A 23,229-nucleotide genomic window follows, 5' to 3' on the forward strand; every position below is an offset into this window, starting at 1 on the left:
CAATGTCTTTACTACTCAATTCGTTGTTAAAATCAAAATTTGACGTGGCCAAAGATTAACTATTTTGTTGGAATTTTCTCTGTTACACCTAGAATATAATCTCACTTAATATCAAATAAGAACGATTGAAAAAGATGATGGGATAATGAGCAAACTTTATGATAACGTGTCTTACATAAAAAATTTCTCTGTAATTGAATGTACAGGTGTATTCCTCGACTTATACAATTGTATATTATTTTAAAATCTTATATATCACTTATGTGACTGGCATCAGATGAAAGGTAAAATGTCATTCTCAAAACTAAAATTAACTACAAACAATCATAATTGACAAGATAAAGAGCTAGGGTGATCATTTCTATCAATTCCTTACTCCTACCCAAAATTTCTATATATTTAAAAAAAAAATCTAAGTATAAACCATTTAATCAATGTTAACGATCATACTAACTCCTCAAAAGAAACGACAAAAAAAGATAGGATAGGAGTAGAAAATGAAAGGCAAGAGGGATCACTCCAACCCACTATTTCATCACATTTTTAACCAATTTCAAGCCAAAGCAAACTTGGCATTCTACTCCTAACAATAATAACCAATAATTATGAAGAATTGATGGAAGAATAACATTAAATTTAGAATTATCCATACTAACAGCAAATCATGTTTACCCCAAAAAATCTTTAATTTTCGGATTTAATTCTTAAAATAAATTTAAAAAAACATAATGAAATGCTTATTTAGATAAGATCAATTTGTTGCCAAATTTGAAATTGTAGATGAAGAAGTGTTTGTGCAATTAAGGTTTATTTAAGGTATATGATAAGGTAAAATGGGTATTAATTTGAACTCTTAACTATGATTGAATAATTTCCAGATTGTCAATTACTATCAAATAAACCCCATAGGATTACATTATTTTAATATTGTTTTGAATAGAATGGGATAGTGAGAGAAGTCATTTCAGCGGAGCCTGTAGGTATACGTGGCCTTCTTTTTCAAACACCGCGTTAGTAAGTCCAATAGGATTTCCAACAAAATCTTTCCGCAAAATGAGTCAAGCTCTATGGATTCCTTTTGACTTCCACGTTTTACCCCTTTTTATTCAGTTGTAAATTAGTGATAACAGTAATCGTATTGTGTTGTCTTTTGTATGTCTGTACGATATATGTTTAAAAAAATTAGTATTTTTAAATATTATATTTTGTTTATAACTTGTATTAAAATAAATATATTTTTTTTAATATTTTAGAAGTAATATTGTATGTACCTCTTTTAAGTATACAAATAAATAAATATATACTTATATATATCATCAAGTGATTAAATGTTTTCTTATTTTTAATTCAAAAACATTCAATTATATAATAATATATATTAAATATGTACATATTGATATATTCAAAATAAGTAATAAGTCAAATTATTACTATTTTCCAATCAAGGTTTGATAAAATGGTATATTTTTATTATTTAACTTGATAAAAAAACTTTAACAAAATTGTTGAAAAATCATTAACCTAAATAACATTTTATCTTCAAAATTTTATTAAATATATTTTACCTTTAATTTATAATAATTTTAATTAAAAATTATTTAAAATTTAATAGCTACCAATATCACATCAAATTAGTGTGATTCTCAATTAGAGAAAAGCAAGTTGTAGGAATTAAGTAAAAATGGGAGGAAAAAAGAAAAAAAATAAAGCGTTTAAGATTAAAGTATGATTTGTTTATACTATTAGGGTTACAAGTGATATTAACTTTGTTATAATATTTTAACAAACAATGAGAAAATACACTTTTTTTTTTAAATTTAGAGAACGAGAATATGTCATTTTATTAAATCTTATGTTAGTAATTCAGCCTATATAGTATGTATGGATAGAGAAACGGACGTTTATATGTAATATCCCACAACCATATGAAAAAGAAAAGAAGTTAAAGGAAAAGAATTATTTTTCACCATACTAATAAATAAAACAACAACAAAAAAAAGTTATAATGATTGCCGACAAAAAAAATTTATTAATCTACTTAAATTGTCTAAAAAGAATTATCTTCTACTCTAAGCATATATTTTAATTTTAATCGTTTATGGTAGGTAGTTACAAAATATGAATATGTTAGATATAGAGATTTATGTATAAATAAATAAAACATAAAAATCCTTTCAGTCCAGGTTAAAATAAAATTTTGAGATAGATCATTGATCATTAGTAATTTGTAATTAATTATTATGTGAATTGTTGACTTGACACAAACTAAATAGGTATTCATTTCTCTAGTATGATAATTCAATCCATTATTTCATAAATCTTTTTTAACTTAAACATAATTTTACATAACCGACGTTAATATCAAATCATACTTAATGAAAAATGTACATAATAACCTTGTTATGAAGTTTTTATTATTTCCAACAAAATTAATTGGAGTTGAACTATTCCTAAAAAAATTATTTTTCCCTTTATAAGTTGAGTTAGACTTTAAAGAGTTCTTTTCAGAGATTTGACAAAATCCAGATGAGAAGTGTTGTAAAGAATTTTATAATTTTGTATATATTTTTATATATGTGTCAAGAATACAATATGTGGATTTATAAAAGAAAGGAAACTATACTTGATAAATCATAACAATATCATGTACAAAAGGGAACTTAATTATTTTGATTGATGGTTTAATAGGAAACTCAATAATCGGTTTCCGTTTCCTTGATTGCAGTCTCATTTTCATGGTTTAATAAGAAACTCAATAATCTGTTTCCTTGCTTGTAGTCTCAATTCCAATACTCCCCCTTAAGCTTGTGGTTTGCAAATGTCATAAACTTCAAGCTTGCATAAGAGATAAGAATGTTGTTTGCTCCCTAATAGCTTAGTGAAGACGTCTATTGCCTGCTCTAACGTCTAAATATGAGATGCCTTGATGATTCCTCTCGAATTTCGTCTCTAATAAAGTGGTAATCAATCTCGATATGTTTTATTCTTTCATGAGACATCGTATTTGTTGAAATATCATTAGCTGCTTTATCGTCACAAAATAGTTCTACTGGTTCTGAGATTTGGAAATCAAGATCCGTTAGCATTCCCCGGATCTAGACTATCTCAAATGTCATCTTGACCATAGCTTGGTATTCTGCCTCTACTAATGACAATGACATAATCGTCTATTTCTTTGTTTTCCATGAGATGAGCGATTCGCCAAGCTTTATGTAGAATCTTTTGAGAGACTTCCGTGATATAGGACACGCTGCCTAATTTGAATCACAATACGTTGTCATCTTGGCTTTTCTGTTTCATGGGAATAATAAACCGAGGCTTGGACACCCTTTCAAATATTTGATTATTTTCATAGCTGCTTCCAATGGGACTATTTTGGAGCATGCATGAATTGACTAAGGACTTGTACTGCATGGCTGATGTTTAGATAGGTCAATGTGAGATAGATAACACATCCTATTTGTCATTGGTATTCTGACTAGTCTAGTAGTGGTGGATCCTCTTCTGGGTTATATTGCCCTTTATCATTCTCTTGACCAGTGAGCTTTACGTTCTGCTCCATGGGTACTATGCTAGGTTTACAACCAGCCAAACCAGTATTTGCAATTAATTCCAGGGCATATTTCCTTTGACTAAGACAAATCCCGACTGGCAATCTAATTATTTTAATGCCTAAGAAGAACTTAGGTGGCCCTAGATCTTTGATGTGGAATAATTTGTCTAAGCGTTTCTTCAGATCTTTTATTGTTGTCTCATTGTTTCCTGTGATCAAAATATCATCAACATAAATAATGAGGCCAATGAATTAATTACCGTGCTTCTACATAAATAGAGTGTAGTCATGCTTGGATTGCTGAAAACCTATTTTATTTGAGGCTTCTATAAATTTTGCATTTCATTGCCTAAACACTTGTTTTAATCCAAAAAATAACTTTTGCAGACGACAGACATGAACCCCATGTCTGCAAAGGCCGGGAGGTAGCTCCACATAAACTTCATCTAGGTCTCCATGAAGAAAGGTATTATGAACATCTATTTGATAAAGAGGCCAATCGTGGAGAGCAACAATAGAATTAAAGGTCTTGACTATGACATGCTTGGCAATAGGAGAGAAAGTGTCCTAATAATCAAAGCCTGCTTACTAGGTAAAGCCCTTTACGACGAAGTGTGCTTTGTATCTTTCAATGGAACCATCTGCCCAATATTTGATCTTGTAAACCCATTTACATCCAATGGGTTTCTGGTGAGATGGCCTAGGAACAAGATCCCAAGTGTGGTTGAGTTTAAGTGCACATAACTTATCAACCATTGTTTGTTGCCAATGAGCATATTGAACAGCTTCATGATAAGAACTGGACTTTTGATGAGTAGAGATGTTAGCAATGTAAATTTTATGTGTAGGCAAGAGTCATTCGTAACTAACATAATTACAAACATATAGGGAATTGAATCTGTGGGAACGTGTTGAGCATGGCAGACATAATCAGTACGTTAGGTAGGAGGTCTAGTGGTTCGAGTGAAGTGATGCAGAGAAATAGGTAAGGGGTCTCTAGTTTTTTTTGTTTTGTGATGATCAAGAGATTGGTGCATCATTAGAGGTTGGTATTGACTGAGATGGTAGGGAAAAAGTTGCTTCTAGAATGATGGCATACCATGGCAAATCAATGAGATAGTTATCCAAAAATGCTGGTAGATTAGTTGAATGTCTAGGAGAAGTGTTTAATGTAGCAAATGGAAAAACATCTTCATGGAACACAACATCTCTGCTAACAAAAAATTGATCTAGTTGGGGATCATATAGCGATACCCCCTTTTTTAGCATGGGATTTTCCATGAAGATGCATCGGGTAGCTCTAGATGCAAACTTATCATGCCCAAACAAATTTGTGTAGAAACATAAGCACCCAAATACACATAAATGTTGTATGTTCAGTGGTTTGCCAAACAAAAGTTTATAAGGTGTTTTACCACCTAAGACTTGTGTTGGCATTCAATTGATCAAGTAAGTTGTCATGACCATACAATTTCCCCAAAAATGTGTAAGACTATTGGCTTGGTGTTTTAATGCATAAGCTACCTCTAATAAGTGTCGGTGTTTGTGTTCAACGAGACCATTTTGTTAAGGGGTGTATGTGCAAGAACTTTCACAAAGTATCCCTTGAGATTAAAAAAAAAAATAGAGATGTGATGATTAAGGAAATCTTGGGCATTGTCACTTCTAACCCTCTGTACTTTGGTATTGAATTATGTCTTTACCATGGTACAAAACTAAACTATATGAGAATGAGTTTGAGCTTTTGAATTCAATAGAAAAATCCAGGTGGCCCAACAATAATCATCTACAATAGTTAAGAAAAAGTGTGATTCATCATGGTTAAGGGCTTTATAAGGGCCCCAAATATCCATATGGACCAAACTAAAAATTTTAGTTGTGTTGGATGTGCTTGTTGGGAAAGGTGGATGAGTTTGTTTAGCTAATGGACAAATATGACATTTAGGATTAGAATTGTTGTACTATGACCCAAACGTTGATGTAAAATAAACAACCTTTTATTAATGGTAATAGTATTATAATTGGAATATGAGGATGTTACAAAATTTTTATTCAAAAATACTAATTCAGTCATCCAAAGGTAAAACCATGTTAAAGACTACCCAAGCCCATCAGTTTCCCAGTCAAATAATCTTAAAAGGTACAACATCAGGAAGGAATTTTAATACATAATTATTATCTTTACAAACCCGAGACACTGAGATTAGGTTAAAATTGAAAGAAGGAACATAAAGGACGTTTTTTAGAACCAAATCTCTTAGACATTTACTTTCTCAATAGGTTGCATGAGTAGTATGGCCATTGGGCATTTTGATAAGAGTAAAGTCAATCACAAGTCTATAATGTTGATAAAGGTCTGGTGTGTAGACTATGTGGTCACTAGCCCCTAAATCTATTATTCAAACATTAATAGATAACTGAGTATTGAGACAAAAAGATGTACTTGCATATGTACCAGAAACTTCACTAGGCTTTGGAATTTTTCTTAAGAGTTCCAGTAATTGTTGATACTGTTCTATAGTGAATCTTGAGGGTGAAGAGTTGCTGGAGTTGGGTTCCACTTGGTTGACAATATGATGCACAGGCTTGACTTTGTTAGAGCTTGGTTTGTCATGCAGTTTCTAACAGGTGTCTAACGTGATTATGATGCTTGCAAAAATCACAAAATAATTTGTCTCTATATTTGGTGCTAGAGGACTAAGTGTGATTATTCAGAATTGTAGGTGGTTGAAAGTACTGTATAGCAAGTCTTAGGGCATTATTGTAAGCCCTAAAAATTTAAGAGCCTTTTTATAATACTTGAATAGATGAATTCTAGTTGTTCATTCCAGAAGGATAATTTGATCTATTAAAAGAATACAAAAAAAGTTCTTTATTTAATCCTAAATCAACATTACTTGCCCTTGGTGCTGATATCTTAATGCTCTCCTCTTTTGACCACTAATCAGTTGTTGGCAAGGATGCTAGGAAAACACTCAGTGATTTACCTATATTAAGACCTGTCATCCTCTGAGACTCATCTTGGATAACAAGCTGGTAGACTAGTTGAAGGGAAAGCTCACTATCGTTGGCCAAGATTTGTGTCCGAAAAGCAATGAAACCTTTATTCAACCCAAAGAGAAAACGCATCAATTGTTCTTGATCTTTGAGGATCTGAACTTGTCAAAGTGTTTGTGGTAGGCTGATGATTGGACTTTCAACAATATCAAGTTCGTTCCATATAGCTAATAATTTGTTATTATACGTAGCCACCGTTTGACTGGCTTGCCAGATATCAACGAGGTTTTGTCAAAGGTTGAAAATCTTTACTAAATTAAGTCGTCCATACATTTCGTTGATATTGTCCTACATTTCTTTGGCCATTTCATTTGGTGATATACCAGCTGACACTTTTGGAGCCAAGCAATTGATGATCCATGCTTGTACCAAGATGTTACATTTATTCCAAAAACGTACCAGGTCAGGTTCCATCGGCATGGGAACAATGTCGTATATAAACCCTACCTTATTTTTGGCTATTAATGCCCTTCTGAGATCTCTTGCCCATTGAGCATAATTTTCTGGTCCAGTAAGGGTTTGCTTGATTAAGACCAACTCGGGTCACATCGGACGATGAAGTGTATAAAATGTCCCCTGGTTCTGATTTATTTGATTGGTTGATTTGAATAATTTGAACTGGAGATAGAGTGAGTTGGCTTGATCCTGAGTTCTGGGTTGAAGAATTTATTTCTTTTTGCTTTGTAGTCTTGCCTGCTTTTATTCTTGAAAAAAAAAAATTTTAAACTGATTGGTTCCTATTTTTTCTATATATATATTCTTAGGATTCCCACGAGGTTGGAGGACTAGAATGAGAGAAAGAGAAGATTAGAGAACACTAAGAGCCGAAAGGGTCGAGAATGGTGAGTCTCAACGAGGCTCTGATACCATGACAAAATCCAGATGAGAAGTGTTGTAAGGAATTTTGTAATTTTGTATATATTTTATATGTGTCAAGAACACAATCTGTGGATTTATACAAGAAGAAAGGAAACTATACTTGGTAAATCATAACAATATCCTGTACAAAAGGGAACTTAATTATTTTGATTGATGGTTTAATAGGAAACCAAATAATCTGTTTCCGTTTCCTTGATCGCAGTCTCATTTTCATAGTTTAATAGGAAACTCAATAATCTGTTTCATTGCCTGTAGTCTCATTTCCAATAAGATTTAGTATAATTTCTAACCAATATGGCAATCTGTCTTCATCTAGACTATCTAAATCAACATTTTTAAGTTAACCAAAGTCTAAAGAATGCCTTGAAGCTTAGACTAGTACCTAATTTCTTCTTATCTCATCTTTTCATATTCAACTCATATGTTTGAAGAGATTCAATCAACTCATACAGATTTATCTTTTCTATATCTATACGTTTCTTAATAGATGTGACTTTCACTAGGAATCTCTCGAGTAAAGAGCACAAAAATTTTCTGACAAGTTTAGCATTAGAATGAACTTTCCTAAAGGCATAAGAATCACTAGATATATCAAAGATTTTAGCATAAAAATAAAAAATAGTTGTATCCTTGAGCATGGTCAACTTCTCAAAATCAGTTTTCAATCTCTTTGGTCTAGACTCTTTACATATTCAATCCCTTCATTTTTTATTTGAAATATATCTCAAGCATCTTTAACATTCTCATTGTTAGCTATTATTTTCATTTGGTTAATATAGATTAGGGACAACAATATTAAAAATGGTATGAATAGCTTAAGAATTCTAGTTAGCATGTTCAAGATTAGTACCAATCCACAGTTCAATATGTTTGGGTTAAGTAAAATCATCTTTAACAACCATAGGAGACACTCAACCATTTATAACAAGTATCTAGACTCTTTCATCAATAGACTTAACAAATCTTTCAACCGTGTCTTCCAATACGGATAACTAGTTTCATCTAACATAAGATGCATAGTAGTTAACCACTTTTTTGGAATATCTCGATTTAGAGGAAGAAACTAGTTAACAAAAGAAAGAAAAACGAAACTATAGGAAACAAATAAAAACTAAAAACCGAAATTGAGAGGATCTACTAAATATGAGAAAATGTAAAATCTACTTTGATAACAATTGAAAGTTTCACCAAATTAAAGTGAATAATAAGGGTTTGGTTTGTTAAATTTGTATTTAACTTACATTGTGTTTGAAATTAATGAATCTTCACACATAATCAACAATTATAGTCAAAGTAAATAATAGCAAAAACTAGAATGGACAGGACAATTTTTGCATGGTTGAACTAAATTCAATATAGCCTACATGCATATATGGGACCAAGTTCAGTAAACTAACAGTCAATTACAAGCTAAAATTAGCACATAAATAAATATTCTATGTTCGCTCAACTAATGGTACTAAAAATTAGAGCATAAGAGAGAGAATATTTAGATCCATTTACTCAAAAGAACAAAGTTAATTTAGATATCTAATAGGGATAAAGCAGATAATAATGTTTGTAAAAAATCATAACAATAAACTTAAACAACAGATAACTAATTTGAATACATAGAAAAAACATTGTCTGTTGTTTTTAGAGGAAAACTTAGTACAAATTTCACACATAAAGCAACCGTGTGCATTCAACACAATTGTTCATAGTTTTCTAAAAATACTCAAAAAATTGTTTTGATTCTTTTGATGTGATGCATTGATAAGTTGTTGGTAACAAACCTACCAATTTAACAGAAGATAGTTCAATAGCATTAGAAATTTATGAGCAAATTCAACAAGGTATTTCACCAATAGGTTAATCTAATATTCATAACTTGCATCGTCAATAAATACATTGATCATGTTCTTGAACACATCTGGGTAAAGTGGATGTACATTCCTTTATTTTCTTTTTCAATTTACATTTTTCAACGAGATCAAATTCATCTGTATAATAATTACACCATGAAGTCCTCCTTGACAATTTTTTTTCAACATGAGATTTTAAAATTTAAAAACAGTAAAAACATCGTTCTATTACCGGAAATCCCCATTAAGAATTAATAAGATGAAAAAAATATAGCATGAATGATGGAGAATTTACATATAATTAATAATATTATTGCCAGCAAAACTCCAAATACTGTAGAAAATTTTAGCAAGTGGGAGACAGTATATGTAATTTGATGTTGAAGTTAGTCACTCTTCCAAAACAGAATTTATTTTTTCTTTTCTTTTTGCTTTGTCGTTTATGAAGGAATATTGCTTGAAACTTCCATTTTTCTATTTCATAGAAGTAGCGACGAAGTGTAAACATTGAATTCTGTTTTCAGAAGTCATTTCCTGCAGTGTGGCACCCAAAACCCAAAAGCACGATTGAATTATTAGAGAAAAGGTTCTTCACTTTTCAGAAATATATATGAGAAAATTAATATTCTCTGTCCCGGCATAGCTTGGTTTATTTGGGACAGGGCTTATCAACTGTCTTTCTAGGAAATTTAAACACCTGCCTAGTTTTTTTGTTAAAAGTAGTCAAAATATAGTTGGTAAACCTGATTACGTACTTACTGGATGTAAATTCTAATTAAGTTTTGTTGAACTGAACATTAACCTAGCTAACATGCATGACTATCCTTGGTTTTTTTTTTTTTTTTTTAAAGTATGTGTATCGTTACTATCAAAAACATTATCTTTTTTAACATAATATTATATATGTATAGATGATAAGTATTGAACAAATTAATTTTCTTGATAATGTTTCACATTTTAATTTAGGGATATTAAAATTTTTACCTTTAAAATTAATTATTTATGCAAATATATTACAATTTTCACAGACTAAGTATTTTTCATATAAGGTAAATACTTAAACTACTTTTTAACTTTATAAATACGAAGAAGAGAGAGTCACGCTTTTCATAACAAAAATCATATATCTTTAAAAGATTTTGTAGAAATTCACCTGTCATCTTATCATAACATTGTTAGTTGCTAATCGGATTGATATTTCATCGTCGGCCGGTGATCAATAAAGGCTTTCAGTCTGACACTCAAAGGATTGATCTTCCTTTGGTCCTTTAGTTATTTAACTTGCCTTGAAATTACTGTTCAATTGCATTAATGGCTCACAGGAAAGAAAGCAAGATGGCAGAGATTCCTCTGTAAGCTTCCAAGCAAGGGTATTTTAGGGTTTTTACAAATTTTGTGGTATTTTTGTTAAATCTATAGGCGTCATACGTGTACATAGAGGTGCTCTCAACTTTGGGTAAAAATTTTAGTTGACCCTTTAATTTATTTAAAGTTATTATATTTTATAAATGAAGCGTCGTTGATAAGCCAATCTCTTCGTGATTTGTAGAATTTGTCTCATGCATGAGACATGAAACAAGCTGACGGAAAATTACATTCAAGTCAAGTTTTGAAATATGGAGTTCAATAATGAATTTCAATATAAAATTTGTCATTTGATCACAACCGTTGAATTGACTTCAAGACTAGTTCAATTAATTCAAATGAGTCCTCAAATAATGCAAAACACTATTCTCATTCGCTAAAAGTAAATTTTCCTCAAGTCGGTTATTTACCCGTTAAAATTTTTGACTTGGGGAAACCCAACTTGTCTTTCAGGGTAAATAGTTAAAATTAAAAACCAAAGGACTTATTCTGAATTAGAGGCATCAACTGGGTTAGATTGGTCTATGGCCCGACTTAGTATTGTAGCAAGTCAGGCCCGATTTATGAGCATTTTAGATTGGGTTGGATCGTGGGTCAATCTAATATGGCATTATTTACATAATTTTAAAAATAATTAATTAATTAATTAATAATTATAATATAAAAATTAATTTTTATTAAAATTAATGTAAACAATAACATACCTTAGACGGGCAAGCCCATGGACGCCTCTATTGCCACTCAAAGATTAGAATTTTTTTAAATTTTTATTCATTAACTTTGAAAAACACAAATACTCACTAATTTATTAATTTTTACAATTAGTGTTAGGAATAAAATCGTCATTTAACAAATAAAATTTTAAAAACTAAAAATTTAATCATATTGCCCCTCATAAGTTTAAAAATCTAATAATTCCCCCCTCCACCCTCCCAAGGGTTGAAAAAACACCATTGCCCCCCTAGGGTACCCATGGCAATTCTCCAACGAAAATATCTTCTTCGATTGTCAATGTTTTCTCTCCATCCCGATTTCTTCCTCAACCATCTCCCCGTTGTCTTCGTCTAAGAGACGAAGACCATTTGTGTGAAAGCTACCACATAAACCCTAAAGGGGAAACGATGATTTTTCAAACTTTGGATGAGAAGTCGAGAGAAAATTATTTAATTTTTAAACCTAAGAGAGTAAATGTGATAAATTTTTAATTTTTTTTAAATATTTTTGTTAAATAACGATTTTATCTGTAACACTAACCGTAAAAATTAATAAATAAGTGAGTGTTTGAGTTTTTCAAAGTTAATGAATGAGAACTTGGAAAGATACTATTCTTTGGATGGGAATAAGTCATTTGGCCAAAATTAAAAAATAAACTCATCCTCCAATACATATATATGGCAAAAATATCATTTGAGATTGAGAAAACGATTAATTATTCATTAATTAGTAAGAAGATTTTTCTGGTTTTTCATTGATTTTAAAATGTAATATGTTATACCAAATATAATTTTATGCACTTATAATGATACAGATTATTATATATTCTAATTCACTAAAAGTATGTTTGAATATAATTATTTTATTTGATTCTTTATTTAATATATATATATATATATATATATAAAATAATTTATTATCATATGATTAGATATTTATTTTATCATTAATTTAAAATTATTTAATTATATCGTAATATTTCATTGTTGATATTCAAATTGATATAAATTATATACAGTTTTATTGATGTCAGTTTTATATATATATTAGTTTAAGCAAGTAATTATTCTTATTACTAAAAATAGAGTTAGATTTAAGTCAAGTTCGTTTGAATTAAAAAATAAGTTTAGATTAAATAAAACTGAAACAAGCTTTCTTTGTATTAAAAATAATAAAACGAAGAAGATTTTTCATGCCAGTTAATGGAGATTGTATAAACAATCAATCTGTTTTCACTCCAAGGTTTTTAAAACACATGGTTCTGAATTAGAAGCCCACCGGTTAAAATGTAAACAGGTATAGTTTCATAATCCAGTTCAGTTTATATTTAAATATTGATTAGTTTGAAATTCAATCAAACTCAATAAATCTATTGAATTAAAAAAAAATATTTAAAAAAATAAAATCAGATTTATATAATATTACATAATTTTTATTTTATTAAAATTTAAAAGAATTATAATTTATAAGATCTTAATTAAATTAATTAACAGTCTAAATACTATGTAAAAAATTAAAGCATTAGAATCACAACCACAATTAACCAGTTTCTAGAATTACGAATCAAAACCTGGACTGACTAAGGTTCATTTCTGTTTAAAATCAATCTTATTGGTTTTGGATGGGTTGTGGTTCATACCCGATTGAACCCTCTTTTCTACTTTTTACTTGTATAAGCTGGTGATCTCGTCTTTTTCTAACTTCTATGAGAGGAATGTTCTACTTTAATTTGAAATCACTATAACTATTTTGTTTTAACTTTGAAGCAAATGTTAAATTAGGCCAAGTTCCGAATCAAAACTCTTTAAGTTAGGGAAATTATATTAAATATTTATTTTATCTTATTATTAAACAAAAATGCCATAGATTTTTTTTTAAATATCAAAATTACCTTCCATCATATCTATATAAACTCTCACATTCTCATTTTTATTATATACACTTCTCATACCATTCAAACACTCAGTTTCACTCTCATTTTTACTTAATATCAATTACTACACGTTCGAAAGGAAGGAAAAAGTTCGTAATTTTGAATTTGAATCGAAAAAAGTCAAATCGTAAAAAAAATATATTTATATGAATCTTAACTCAAAACTTAATTTTATTTATTAAATTTAGTTTGTATGTCATGTAAAGAGGGTATTTGAATATTAGATAATAGTTTAGGGGGTTAAAAAATAGTAAAAAAATATGAAGGGTAATTTGATATTATACAATATATAAAGGATTTAATAATAGATTAAGAATAGATAGATATATTTTGATACAAGACAACATATAAGAGTGTTAAATGAAGTGTTAGATAATTATGGAGGCTAAATGAAATGTTAAAAAATATGAAAGATATTTTGATTTTAAACATTATAAAAACGTTTTAAATAAATTATTAGAAATAGATAGATATATTTTTAAATAATACAATATACAAGGATATTAAATGAAATATTAGATAATTATAGAAGATAAAATGATATGTTAAAAAAATATAAGAGTATATTGATATTACATAAATTGTTATATATAAATTGTTAAGTGATAATCCTACCAATTTTGGCTCATAGCACTGCCCCCTCAAAGCAAGATTTTTTCAGGTATTAGCGTTGAAATGAAATTAACCCCAACTGTCCATCGTCCTCGACTGAAAAAACCCACTAGATGACAATCTCATTCTCATCACTACAATGCCAACCATCCATTCTTTTCAGTAATGAAAACATGAGAGCTTACTCCTGCATGCTTACCAATTTTAACAAAAAAATGCAAACTTATTATAAGTATAAAATAAACAACATAAATCAACGAACAGATACAAAACCTAGAAATGATTCATTAATTTAGAAAAAAGTTTGAGTCAACTACTTCTATGAAAAAACTACACTCATTTTGTCTCAATCTTAATAAAATCTTCAGTCTTGTCATCCATTACTACAACAACCAAAAGACGAAAAAATTAACACCTTTTCAAGGTATTCAAATTGGTTTCGGGTCCTACCATGCAGGAATTTATCCCAGACCCAAAACCTAGTGGACACAACACATTTTTACTTGGAATCTACCCTAATTTTTTTTATTTCGGGTAGGAGCTGAAACCAATGGCCAATTACTTGACAATTTAGGTTCCTAAAGGGTAATTTGCTCACCCTAAACTTTACACAAAATCAGGGTAGCTTAGTAATTAAACATTTTCTAGTAACAAAACACAACTAAAAAGATATCAATTATATAATTTTATAGCAAATCATATGTTTACACTTAGATGGAATTCTTTTTTAAAAAATAGCAAAAATAGAAAACCATAACATATTTTTTTAAAAAAATAAAAACTTTAAGAAAACATAAAAAATTTTAAAGATAAAAGTTTTAAAAAACCATTAAATTAAAGGAATGTAAAATAAAAACAGTAAAAAATATATAAAAAACAGGGATAGTAGCCCAATATTGTCTACTAGCCAGTGTCTCTCTCTCTCTCTCTTTAATTTTTTGTTTTAAGAATTTCAACTTTTTAAATTTTATCTTCTGTATTCTACTTTTTTCGTTTTTCAACAATTTTTAAACTAGATTTCAAATACTACATTTACATACAAATATATATATATATATATATATATATTTTTTTTTTTCTTTTACCTTTCTACAGTCTTTTCCTGAAACTTCTATCATACATGTTGTATTATTATAACATGTTTGATAGATTATTCTAAGTTACAAAAATATTGTTTGACGAGTCCTCAACAAATTTTTCTAGGTCAAAAGACTATTTCCCACCCGAAGTTTGCTAAAATGACAAATTTTCACATGTTGAATTTCAAAAAACCATATTCCCACCCATTATTCACTTTCATTGGTAAATTTGGTTAAATAAAAGGGTAAAAAGGTTATTTTGTATAAATTTTCTATTTTCTCTTTCCTCACTTAATCTTCTTATTTTGTCAATTCCCCCTATTCTTTTTATTTTTCTTTTACCCTTTAAGTTTTTCATTTTCCCTTGTTAAAAGTTTGAGGGAAAAACTGTAATTTTTAAAAATAATAGGGATGTTAATGAATTTTAGGGAGTTTTTGGAAATTTAAAAAAATTAGGAGTGTTTTTAAAATTTTTAAATTTTTAATATGTCCCTTATATAGTAGTTTCAAAAATAACAGATATATTCCAAAAAAACTCTAATTTTTGTATATTAGTTAGAGTTTTCATATTTTTAGGGGTGTAAGTGATAATTTTTTAAACCGGTAGAATATTTAGGTAATTTAATATATATATTGAGTGTTAATGATAATTTGATGATCACAACCATTTTTTTTATGATTAAATATTGATTCAAAAATCATTATATTGAATTTGTTCTATCTTTACAACCGATTTCATGTGTACAATTTGAATGTGTTGAAACTATACTTTAGTGTGAAATTATATTAAGTTATTCTTTTCATACTCTTTTTTCCCCTTCCCTTAAGCTGCTTTTACACTTGTCTTTGATATGATCTTGACTCTTGACTCTTGACTAACGTTATGTGGTCGGACTGGAGGGAAGAATTCTGCTCAAAGGCCTGGAAATTTCCAAGTAATCTGATGAATCTCCCTTTCTCATTTCCTTCTGTCTCCTTTTGCCTTCCTAATTTCTCTCTATTTATAAGCACCCTCCATGAACGTACTCGGTTAATATTGAGACAAAAGAAAAAGAAAAATAGCAGAGACTTTAAACTTCATCTTCTTCATCATGGTAGAGGATATGCCACCTGGGTTTCGTTTTTACCCAACTGAAGTTGAATTGATTTCCTTCTATCTTCATCACAAGCTTCATGCTAACTCAGAGGACTTCAACCGGATTATGGACCAGGTTATACCTGTTGTAAATATTTACGACTTCAGTCCTTGGGAACTTCCACGTAAGACTCTTCTTCTCTTATAAATCATATAACTTTTTTTTATGGCTTAATAACTTGATTTTTAAAGAAATTAAATGGTTTCAACTTCAATTATTTAATGATTCAAGTAGATCCATTCGTTCCATCTCAATTTCAATGATAATTCTACGTTTAATTTATCTTCTCCTCCATTTTTCGCATTTTTCCGTTGCTATCTCTTTGAATTTCATAAAAATCCTTTCGAATTATCTTAGGAGGATTATGTTCCATATAACAGAAATTTCTCATTTCCGCTGTATGCAATAGTATCAGCCTCTCTGCATTCATTGTTTAAAATTTCATTTCAGAAAAAAAAAAAAATGTGCACTTTAAATCCAAATTAATTTGTAATGCAGGAAACTAGAAGATTTATATATATGAGAAGATAGAATTTATCATAATGGGTAGATTCATGCATTTTATGATCAAAAGCTCACGTATTTATTTATTTTTTGATCTAGAATTTTTACTTACAATTTATTTTAAAATTGTGAAGGGGTAGAATAATATCATGGGTCTGTTGAATAATATCAGAAAGAAAAAAAAAAAAAAGATGATAGAATCCATTATGGTAGTAGATTGAACCATTTTATTCTATTTCTGATTCAGAATTTTCAGAATACCTGTGCCACAAAGATCCTGAACAATGGTTCTTCTTCGTTCCGAGACGAGAGAGTGAAGTACGGGGAGGAAGACCAAACAGGCTGACAACTGAAGGATATTGGAAAGCTACTGGGTCACCTGGTTTCGTTTACACTTCAAATCGCGTAGTTGGAGAAAAAAGAACAATGGTTTTCTATAGAGGAAGAGCTCCAAATGGAAGAAAAACTCCGTGGAAAATGAATGAATACAAAGCCATTGCAGGAGAAACATCAACATCGGTATGAAGTACACATAGTACATGAATTTATAAGCTTTTGCCTCTTCTCTTTTTTTAATTAATTTGTTATGCCCATGAGATCTAAATCTTTTGTTGTTTTAAGCATATTTATGTTTCTTTGATCTAACATTATTGCCTAATTATAATCGGTCTCACTAATCTAATAAGAAGCTCATCTCATTTTTAATTTGTTCAAAAAACCCTAGTGAAATTATAGTTATATCAGTAATATATATGTTTTATATTTTTTTCAGATTTAAATTTTATGCGTGTATTTTTATAAATATATTTTTCACTATTTATCGTATTATACTTATATAATTTTTATAATATATTTGTTAGTTCCATATTTATTAACTAAGAACGGTTTTATAAATACCTAAAATTTATGATATCTCAACACTGAATATTTTCTATTTCATCTTTTGAATCTAACTTTGAACAAGCCTCATCTTTCACACTTCAACAGCGCAAAATGTTTCTGTAGAAATAAACACTATTTTAAAAAATAATAAAGTATTTTATTTACCTGGGTTTTTATATTATTTTATAATCCTTACCGACTTTGAAAAAGTGCAGGTAAGACAAGATTTCAGTTTGTGCCGGGTGTACACGAAATCGAAATGCTTGCGGTCCTTTGACCGGCGTCCACCTCCACCACTTACAACACTTCAACTGGGAGCAGTAATCGACGAGTCAAGGGCTCAGCAAGTTGAAGATCATCGTGGTGATGAAGCGACAAACTCTCATCATCATCGGACTAGTTCTCAAATATGTATCGTAGAGAGAACAAACTCACTAGACAGTTCATCCTCGGTAGATCACTATGGCCAGACCTCTCAAAATGATGAAACTAACAACATGGCAGTGGGTTCTGATTGTGATCATCTTTTGTGGGATTTGGATCAACTGGATTTGTTCTGCGGCATGCGTTAGAGGAAATTAATCTAATTGAAGGAGTTGCTTTAATAAGAACAAACTTTCTATGGGCATGTATTATCGGGAAAACCCAAAATGTGTTTTTGCAGATTTCAGTTAAAGGAGGCGACATAATATTTTTGCACGATTCAGGTTAAAAACAGCCTACATCCGTGAAACCAAGTCCAACAATCATCAAATCTTTCTTGACAGTTGTTATAAGCAAATTTGAAATAAATACGAGTATCCAATTGATTTTTAAAGCTTTCCACTTAGAATAAGGTTCAACTCCCAATTGAACACTCAAATTGAAATCCTTTTAACTGTTGAGATTAAAATCCCATCAATCATTGTTTAGAAACGTATCTCTCAATCTATGTAGAGACACACCTGCCAGAAGAATCTAAGAGAGAAAATTAAACTTGAAATTCTGCTCCTAGCTAAAATAAACATTAAATTTAGGGTTATTTATATCAGGAGTAAATCATGCTTATCCCAAAAAATCTTTAATTTTTAGATTTAATTCTTGAATAAAATAAGAAACAACGTAATGAAATACTTACTTAGATTAGATCAATTAGTTTCCGAATTTGAAATTGTGGGTGAAGAAGTGTTTGTGTAACTAAGATTTTCATAAAGCATGAGATTGAGTGACTACAACATTAGGTTATTTTTTTAAACTTTTTTTTCCATGTTTAAGAATAGGGTAGTGAGTAACTACAAAATTTGTATTGCAGAAGTCATTTCTGCTGAGCCTGTAGGCGCACGCGGTCTTCTTCTTCAAACACCGCGTGAGAAGTCCAACAGGATTTCATACAAAATCTTGCCTGAAAATGAGTCAAGTTCTATTGACTTCCTTCTGACTTCTTCCTTTCACACCTTCTGTTCTAATTTAAATTATTGATAATAATTATATTATATTTTTATTTATAACTTGTATTAAAATAAGTTTTTTATTTTTCAATATTATTAATTCGCATCCATAAAACGTAAGTTACGTCAATCCAATAATATTATAATATATTTTCATATAAATTAAAGAAATTTAAAATTATTGAAATCTATTCAACTGTTATGAGCTGACATTATAGACATTTCAATATCACCGACCAAATAATCGGCTAGGTAAGATAATTAATTGCTTGGTTAAATCAGATAATGATACTTAGAATTAACTAAGGTTTATTTATGATTTAGTTTAGTAGACGTGTGGGGATGGAGTTGAGCAGGATAGGAAACCAGTTCTTTTATATGCCTTGACTTTTATCAGAAACAAAAAATTTGACGATACACAAATAGGTCAAATGACTATGTCCCAACCAAGGTTTGATAAAATGGCCTATTTTATTCTTTAATTTGACAAAGTCGTTTTTTCTGTCTGTATACTTTTTTTAATAAAATTATTGGGAAGGTAAAAACATTATTAGTCTAAATAACATTTTATCGTTAAAATTTCATTAAATATATTTTACTCTAAATTTATACTCATTTCAATTAAAAATTATAAAAAAAATATTCAAATTTTAATAGTTGTTGAAATCACATCAAATTAGTGTTATTCTTGATTGAAAAAAAAAAGTTGTTTGTTTATATTATTAGGGATACAAATGATATTTAACTCTATTATAATATTTTAATAAACAGTAAAAAATAATTTTTTCAAATTTAAAGAATAAGAATGTCTTGTTTCATTAAACTTTGGGTTGATAATCAACTTATATAATATGTGTGTATAGAGAAATGGACATTTATACACAAAATCCCACTTCCATATAGAAAAGAAAAGAAGCTCAAAGAAAAGAATTATTTTTCACTGTATTAATAAATAAAGAGTAACATTATGTATACATACTTTAAGTATATAAATAAGTACATAAACAATATATCATCATATAATACTACAACTAATTCCCAAAAAAAATAATGAAATTTTTCATCCCAAAAAGATAAAAATTCATCTTTAAAAGTAAAAAACATCATTGAATGTCAAAAATATTATCCGTAAAAGTCAAATATTTCGTCCCTAAATTGAATATTTGTTTTAGTGTGATTATGGATTATTTTATTCTTAATTCAAAATTATTCAATTATATAATGACACATAATTTGTATATCATATTGTGTACTAAAAAATATATATACATAATTTTATTGATAAAAAAAAATTAAAAAAGCGTAATAATGATTGGCAACAAAGAAATATAATGGATGATTAATCTATTTAATTTGTCTAACTGCATTAATCTTCTAATCTAAGCTTATATCTTATTTTTTAACCACATATGACAGGCAGTTACAAAATATGAATATATTAGATAAGGAGATTTATGAATAAATAAATAAAAATATATAAGTATTATGAGATCCTTAAGTTGTGAGTTCAGGTTATAACAAGAGCTTAAGATCGATCGCTAATTAGTCATTTGAAATTAATTAACTTCTTAAGCTATGTGAATCGTTGACTTTGCACAAGCTGAACAGACATTTCTTCCTCTAGAACAATCGTTCAATCCCTTATTTTATAAATCTTTTTTAACTTAAACATAATTTCACATATCCGATAGCAATATCAAATTATGCTCAATGAAAAAATTATGTAACAACCTTGCTATGCATCTATGGGTATTACAAATTTGTTTTGAAGTTTTTCTTATTTTCAACAAAATTAACTTGATTTGAACTTATTTTAAACTATGTGCACAAATAATATACATAATTTTGTATACAAACGATAACATGTCAACATATAATTTGATAGTTTTAAATTAGAGATAAAATAATACTTACTCATATAGTAATATATCATTATTTATGCATAAGATTGTGCATGTTGTTGATAAACATAGTTTTATTGGAAAAATTATTATTCCTCTTTACAAATTGAGTTAGACTTTTCATAGTTCTTTTTAGAGATTTAGGATAATTTCTAACCAATATGACTATTTATCTTCATCTAAACTATATAATTCAACATTTTCAAGTAGATAAAATTCTAAAGAATGCTTTGAAGCTAGACTAGCACCTAACTTCTTCTTAACCCACCTTTTCATATTCAACTCATATGTTTAGGACACGAGGATGTCAAGTTTTGATCACATAGATTTTGTCGCAGTGGAACATCAATTTCAATTTTGCGTTTGCTAGGTGACGGGAGATTAACTACTTAACTGAATATTGTTCACTCGTTTATTTTTTGTAGTTTTGTAAGTAGAGACAAGTAACGAGACATGTGGGAAAACCCAATGGTCCAACCTAGTTCATTGCATGAGGTGAAGGGGCAAGATTGTCATTTTTATGTTTTAAAAATTAAATATCTTATTTTAGACAGTTGCTCATGTTATGCACTTGATTTGGGAATTTACATATTTTTTAGACACAACATTTTTTATTAATGGTAGATTTATATTTGCAAAGTTTTATTATGATTATTTATTAATTAATATCTTTTGAACATATATGAGTTAAGTGTTCGGTTACATGTTCATTATTTTCACTGTATTATTCAAAAAGTTAAGTTGTGTATGTCTCTTTGAATTATATTTTATTTAAGAGTATATTTTTAGAAATAGGTGTCACAAAAATAACTTTTTAATATGCGTTTAGAAATAGGTGTCTCAAAATAACTTTTTAAAAAATTAAAAGGTGAGAAACATATCATCTTACTAAACCTTGGAGAGATAATTCAGTGTATATAATACGTATAGATAAAGAAACGGATATTTATACGCAATATCTACAACCATATAAAAAAGACAAGAAACTTAAGGAAATGAATTATTAATAAATAAAACAATAAAATAAGGTTATAATGATTAGGGACAAAGAAATATGATGAATTATTAGTCTATTTAATTTGTCTAACTAGATTTATCTTCTAATCTACACTTATATCTTAATTTTTAACAATTTATAATAAGTAACTATGAAATATAAATATATTAGAAATAGAGATATACGTGTAAATAAATACATATACTGAATATTATGAGATTCTTAAGTTGTAAATTCAGGTTAAAACATAATCTTAAGATAGATTACTAATTAATAATTTGTAATTAATTAAATTTTAGGTTATATAAATTATTGACTTGACACAACCTAACCAGATTTCCTTCCTTTAAAACAATTATTCAATCTCTTATTTATTAAATTTTTAATTAATTTAACCATAATTTCATATATTTAACATTAATATCAAATCATACTCAATGAAAAAAATTACATAATAATCTTCTATGTGCCTATGAGAATTACAAATTCTTTTTGGAGTTTTTATTATTTCCAGCAAAATTAACTTGATCTAAACTATTCCTAAAAAAAATTATTGTTTCCTTTTACAAGTTGAGTTAGACTTTTCATAGTTCTTTTCATTAATTTAGCAAAATTTCTAACCAATATGACTATTTATCTTCATCTAAACTATCTAATTCAACATTTTCAAACAGATGCTTTGAAGCTAGACCAGTACCTAACTTCTTAATATCTCACCTTCTCATATTCAGCTCATATTTTTAAAGAGATTCAATCAACTCGTACATATCCATCTTCTCCATACCTATACACTCCTCAATATATTTGATTTTAGCTAAAAATCTCTTAGGTAGGGAGCACAAAATTTTTCTGACAAGTTTAGCATTAAAATAAACTTTCTTAGAGGCATAAGAATCATTAGATATATCAAAAATTTTACATGAAAATCAGAAATGATCGTATCCTCAAGCATAGTCAACTTCTCAAAGTAAGTTTTCAATCTCCTTAGTCTAGTCTTTTTACATATTCAATCCTTTGATTTTTAATTTGAAATATATCCCAAGCGTCCTTAACAGTCTCATGGATAGCTATTACTTTCATCTGGTTAATAGAGACAACGTAAAAAATGACATGAGTAATTTTAGAATTCTAGTAAGAGTTCAAGATCGGTAGCCATCCATAGTTCAATAGGTTTGGGTTTAGTAACATCAATTTTAACAAACATGGGAGGCATTGAACCATTCATACCAAATGTCCAGACTCTTTCATCTTCAATAAAGTTAACAAATGCTCTTGTCCATTCTTTCAATATGGTAATCAGTTTCATCTAACATGGGAAATTTGGTAGTTAACCCAACTTATTGGAA

General features: G+C 28.8%; 1 protein-coding gene across 1 annotated transcript; it reads left to right on the plus strand.

The window, feature by feature from the left end:
• The first annotated feature begins 16,084 nt into the window (after positions 1–16,084).
• Positions 16,085–18,130, plus strand: LOC123222123 (NAC domain-containing protein 90-like). Its single transcript, XM_044644973.1, has 3 exons — positions 16,085–16,296; positions 16,924–17,195; positions 17,774–18,130. The coding sequence occupies exons 1-3, from the start codon at positions 16,128–16,130 to the stop codon at positions 18,128–18,130; spliced, it is 798 nt and encodes a 265-aa protein (XP_044500908.1). The 5' UTR covers positions 16,085–16,127.
• The last annotated feature ends 5,099 nt before the right edge of the window (positions 18,131–23,229 follow it).

This window comes from Mangifera indica, chromosome 1 (assembly GCF_011075055.1).
Source record: "Mangifera indica cultivar Alphonso chromosome 1, CATAS_Mindica_2.1, whole genome shotgun sequence".
Taxonomy (NCBI): Eukaryota; Viridiplantae; Streptophyta; class Magnoliopsida; order Sapindales; family Anacardiaceae; genus Mangifera; species Mangifera indica.